At 41.8% G+C, this 4786-nt stretch overlaps 1 protein-coding gene across 1 annotated transcript in view; it reads right to left on the bottom strand.

Annotated features, from left to right (window-relative positions):
• Positions 1-647: 647 nt before the first annotated feature.
• Positions 648-4786, bottom strand: part of ERICH6 (glutamate rich 6) — a 106717-nt gene continuing 102578 nt past the window's right edge. Inside the window, exon 14 of the mRNA XM_007940203.1 lies at positions 648-911. Within this exon, the coding sequence (XP_007938394.1) occupies positions 648-911 (264 nt within the window). The remainder of the gene's footprint in view (positions 912-4786) is intronic.

Here is a 4786-nt window from a genome sequence, read left to right as displayed (position 1 = left end):
ATTCTCCTTTCCCCACCCTTCACCCTTATACAGGAACTGGATGCATGGGGTTATGTAATTTTCATAACCCTTTGTCGTCCAGGGTCCCATTTAAATGTCAGGCCTGACATTTCAAAGGTAGAAGAGGCAAGAAGCTATCATTCATCTTTGGCACAAAGGGGTGGACCTTTGGGCAGACGGCAGATTCTTGTGATTTCTGCACTAAGATGTAAGGCTGAGATAATTTCCAGAAGAGCTCCTGGGATATCCCACATTGGTTCTGTGGGCTGCTAAGATAATTGGTGGTGACTTCAAGGCTTCCTGATATTCCTTAGCTTCCTGACTTCCTGAAAGCCAGCAGGGGTTTTCTCCAACCTTCACTCGCCAGCCCATTCAGTAATGCTGTAAGCATCTAATCCCTGCCCACTTTATTTTCTATTAGAACTCAAGAATGATACTGATATTTTGCTGATTTGCTCATTATCTGGTGTCAAGTAAATTTTTTCGTTTTCCCACCAAGAACAACTGAGGATGTGTTCTAAATTCTAAATTTATAATATGGCATATTTGCTGGCATTTCCTAGGTAATTTGTACACTTTCTTGAAACCACCCCACCAAAAAAAAAAAAAACCAAAACTTCAAAAGACAAATGAAGGCACCATCATTCTTAAAGTTTTTCATTTATTATACCTGTTATTGTTGCCATCATATCTTGCTTTATACCAGAATTGTGACAGAGAGTAATTAGTTTTAGAGACAGTGAAGAAAGGTAAGAAGGTTGTTTCAGTTTATTCCAAACTTGGCTTGAAGGAAAATTCACACATCCTTCTAGTTTGTGAAATAGGCGTCGAATCTTTATTAAGCTGGCCAGCAGAAGAAAGTCATCCTCACTCAGGTATCGGAGGACTGGAATCTCCTCAGGGTTTGGTACCTTTTCAGAAAAGAGAAGAAAAGGAAAGCTCAGGGTCCAGTAATGGAGATGGTGACAGCAGAACTGGAGGTGAGAGGAGCCAGGCTGTGGCAATATTTTGGAGATGGGTTCCCTATGAAGGGTCCAACCTAGTTAACTTCAAGCAAGGGCAGTAGAATTAGTCTAACCTGTATAAGGAATGAGCTGAAGTACTGTGGAGACTTGAGAGACTAAATGCAGGCCAGATAGAGTAAGTTAAATGGAATTTGGATACCCTTGAAAGTCAACAAATTTATTTAAATAACTTAACTGGCATATACTCACAGGAAGGAAGTGGGAGCACAGTCCCTTCCCTGGAAAATGCCCAGCTGAGGATAAAGATGAACAAATCATTTGTGGTGCCTGGAGGTTGGGCAGCCAACTGGGAAGGCACCAAGAGAGGGCTATTCCTCAGAGAAGGTAGCACCTGAACTGGGTTTTCAAGAATAATGGGAATGACCAAAACTCCATTTCTTTCTCTTAAAGTGTGTGCCTACTTCCAGGAGGGCATTCCAAATTAACCTGACTTTATTCTGCCCTCCCCACTGCCTCACACACAGCCTCTGGCAACTTAAGGCTGATGGAATCTCCTGGTAGATACTGGAAAGTGAGTGGATCTGTCAGGACAGATGTCAGGACATCTTGGCAGAGATGTTTTCACACCTTGCGTGTTCAGAGCCAGCCTAGGAAGGGCCATTTAGCTTCAGTGGGGTGGGCTAAATGCAAGCGGAACTACTGAGCATTATATGCAAACAATGCAGGAAATTACAGCGTCTGTGTGTGTTCTACCCCTTTTCCTCCACTCAAAATGAAGGAAGGGAAGATGAAAGGAAGATGAGATGGATGAATAACAAAGAATGGATTGGGATCCTTAACATTTCCTTCAACTCAAATCCCATAAAATGATAGAACACTTCAACACATTAAATCAATAATGGTTGCAGAAAATAATAAAGGCCTTCATTAGCAGAAAAAAATTTAGGAATTACTGAAAATCAGAAAGCTGATGGGTCCATGTCCATAGAAAGCTAAATGACCAAATGAAACCACTAACCCAAAACACACACACTCAAAATCAACAGAAATGAGAAGTAGGAGCTGGCCCTGAGGTAAATACAAAGATAATCATTCAGAAAATGCAGTAGGAACAATTGGGAGGCAGTTTCTTCCCTTCCTCCTTTGTATAGAGCAAGGGTGCCCACAGGCTGGTGCTGGAAGTGTGGCACTGGGCTAGCCTTCTAACCTCCACAGCATGTACTGCTGTTGTTGGGTGCCATTGAGTTGGCTCCGACTCATAGTGTCCTTATATACAACAGAACGAAACACTGCCTGGTCCTGCACCATCCTCACAATTTGCTATGCTTCACCCCATTGCTGCAGCCATTGTGTCAATTGATTCTTTGAAGGTCGTCCTTTTTTTTCATTGACCCTCTACTTTAGTAAGCATGATATGTTTCTCCAGGGAATGGTCCCTTCTGACAACATGACCAAAGTAAGTGAGAAGAAGTCTGGCCATTCTTGCTTCTAAGGAGCATTCTGGTATCACTTCCTTCAGGACAGATTTGTTCTTTCTTCTGACAGTCCACAGCATTTTCAGTATTCTTCACCAACACAATACGTTTCAGGCAACTGTTCTTTGGTCTTTTTTATTCATTGTCCAGCTTTCACATGCATATAAAGTGATTGAAAATACCATGTCTTGGGTCAGGTGCACCTTAGTATTCAAAGTGACATCCTTGCTCCTTAACACTTTACAGAGATCTTTTGCAGCAGATTTGCCTAGTGTAGTATGACATTACATTTCTTGATTGCTGCTTCCATGGGTGTTGATTGTGGATCCAAGTAAAATGAAATCCCTGACAACCTCAGTCTTTTCTTCATTTATTGTCATATTGCTTATTGGTCCAGTTGTGAGGATTTTTGTTTTCTTTATGTTGAGGTTTAATCTATACTGCAGACTGTATTCTTTGATTTTCATCAGTAAGTGCTTCAAGTCCTCTTCACTTTCAGCAAGCAAGGTTGTGTCATCTGCATATTGCAGGTTGTTAATGGGTCTTCCTCCAATCCTGATGCCATGTTCTTCTTCATATAGTCCAGTTTCTCAGATTATTGGCTCAGCACACAGATTGAACAAATGTGGTGACAGGATACAACCCTGATAAACCTTTCCTGATTTTAAACCATGCAATATTACTTTGTTTTTTTTAGAACGACAGCCTCTTGGTCTATATGCAGATTACCCACAGGCACAATTAAGTGTTCTGGAATTCCCATTCTTCGAAATGTTATTTATAATTTGTTACAATCCACACGGTCTAATTCCTTTGCATAGTCAATAAAGCACAGGTAAACATCCCTTCTTTGCTTCCAGCCAAGATCCATTTGACATCAGCAATGATATGCCTTGTTCTGCATCCTCTTCTGAATCCAGCTTGCATTTCTGGAAGTTCCTTGTCAATGTACTACTGCAATCATTGTTCTTTTTTTTTTTTTAAATTATTATTTATTATTATTTTTTAATGTGATTTGCGTTAAGATTTACAGAGCAAATTCACTTTCCATACAGCAGTTCACATACACTTTGTCTCATGGCATTGACCACAATTTACCACAATGCAACAGCTACTCTTCAACTTCCTCCTGAAAATTACCTCTTCCTTGTGTCCATCCCTCTATGCACTCCTGCCCCCTGAGCTGTCTCCCGGTGCATAAGCAGTCCTTCTTTCTCCTATGAGTGTTTTCTCCAAGGGCCATTGGTGTATCTACCTCAGGTAAATGTTCAACTCATATGCCTGTCTTTTGCTTGGCTGGAAGCCACAGGTGTGGGTTCAATTCCAGACCTGACAGGCAGCTAGGGGCCATAGTCTCAGTGGTTCCACCAGGCTCTATTGGACCAGAAAACCTGGTCCCCCCCTCTTTTATTTTCTCCAAATGATTTTGAGTTTTGTCCACATTGTTCTCCCTCTCTATCCAGGATCTCCTACATAGATCCCCTTCCAAGTGGTTGACATTGGTAGCCAGGCACCATCTAGTTCTGGTCTCATAGTCATATAGGCTGCAGACTGGATGGTGTACCCATCCCTAGGACTGATTCTATCCATGAATTTTTGGTTTTCTTCATTCTTCTTTGCTCTGGACGAGGAGAGACCCATCATTGCATCTAGATGGCAGCTTCCTAGCATTTAAGGTCCCAGTCGCTACTCGCCAAAGTAGGAGGTGGAACAATGTTTTGTATACTATGTTATGCCAATTGAGCTTGATGTCCCCTGTGACTATGGTCTCGAGCCCACAGGTTCAACTACTCTCTGGCTAGCTGGCTGTGACCAAGCAGTGACTACCACTTTGCCTCTTGTAAGCTCTAATATACACCTAGGAATTCAGATCATACACATAAACTCACAGGACTGTTGTCTGCCAACCCTATACATGTTCTTGGGTACACTCCGTGCTTCATAGACACACCTACTAGTTCAGACTGTCCACCCATCTGTCCACCCGTATACCCATGTTTGCCTTCACTGACAACGCAGTACCGTATGTGCAAAAGGATTCATCTTTGTTGTCTGTACCTCCCAAGTACCTCTCTATGTCTTTCTCTTCCTCAATGCCACCCTATACTTCACTCACATTTGGTACATTGCCCTTCTTTTCACCCAAATCAATACTCATCTCTATCTAACAGTGTTCTCTCCCCTCTCCTCCTACCCCTGGTAACCAATAAAGAAAATTTCTTTCCATAGATAAACCTTTCCTTGACTTTTACAATAACAGACTAATACAATATTTGTCCTTTTGTAATTGACTTATTTCACTCAGCATAATGTCCTCCAAGTTCATCCATGTTATGCGGTGTTTTG

Source organism: Orycteropus afer, unplaced genomic scaffold (genome assembly GCF_000298275.1).
Source record: "Orycteropus afer afer isolate SDZICR_OR568_19922 unplaced genomic scaffold, OryAfe1.0 scaffold00066, whole genome shotgun sequence".
Lineage (NCBI taxonomy): Eukaryota > Metazoa > Chordata > Mammalia > Tubulidentata > Orycteropodidae > Orycteropus > Orycteropus afer.
This window is presented reverse-complemented; position numbering and strand designations above follow the sequence as displayed.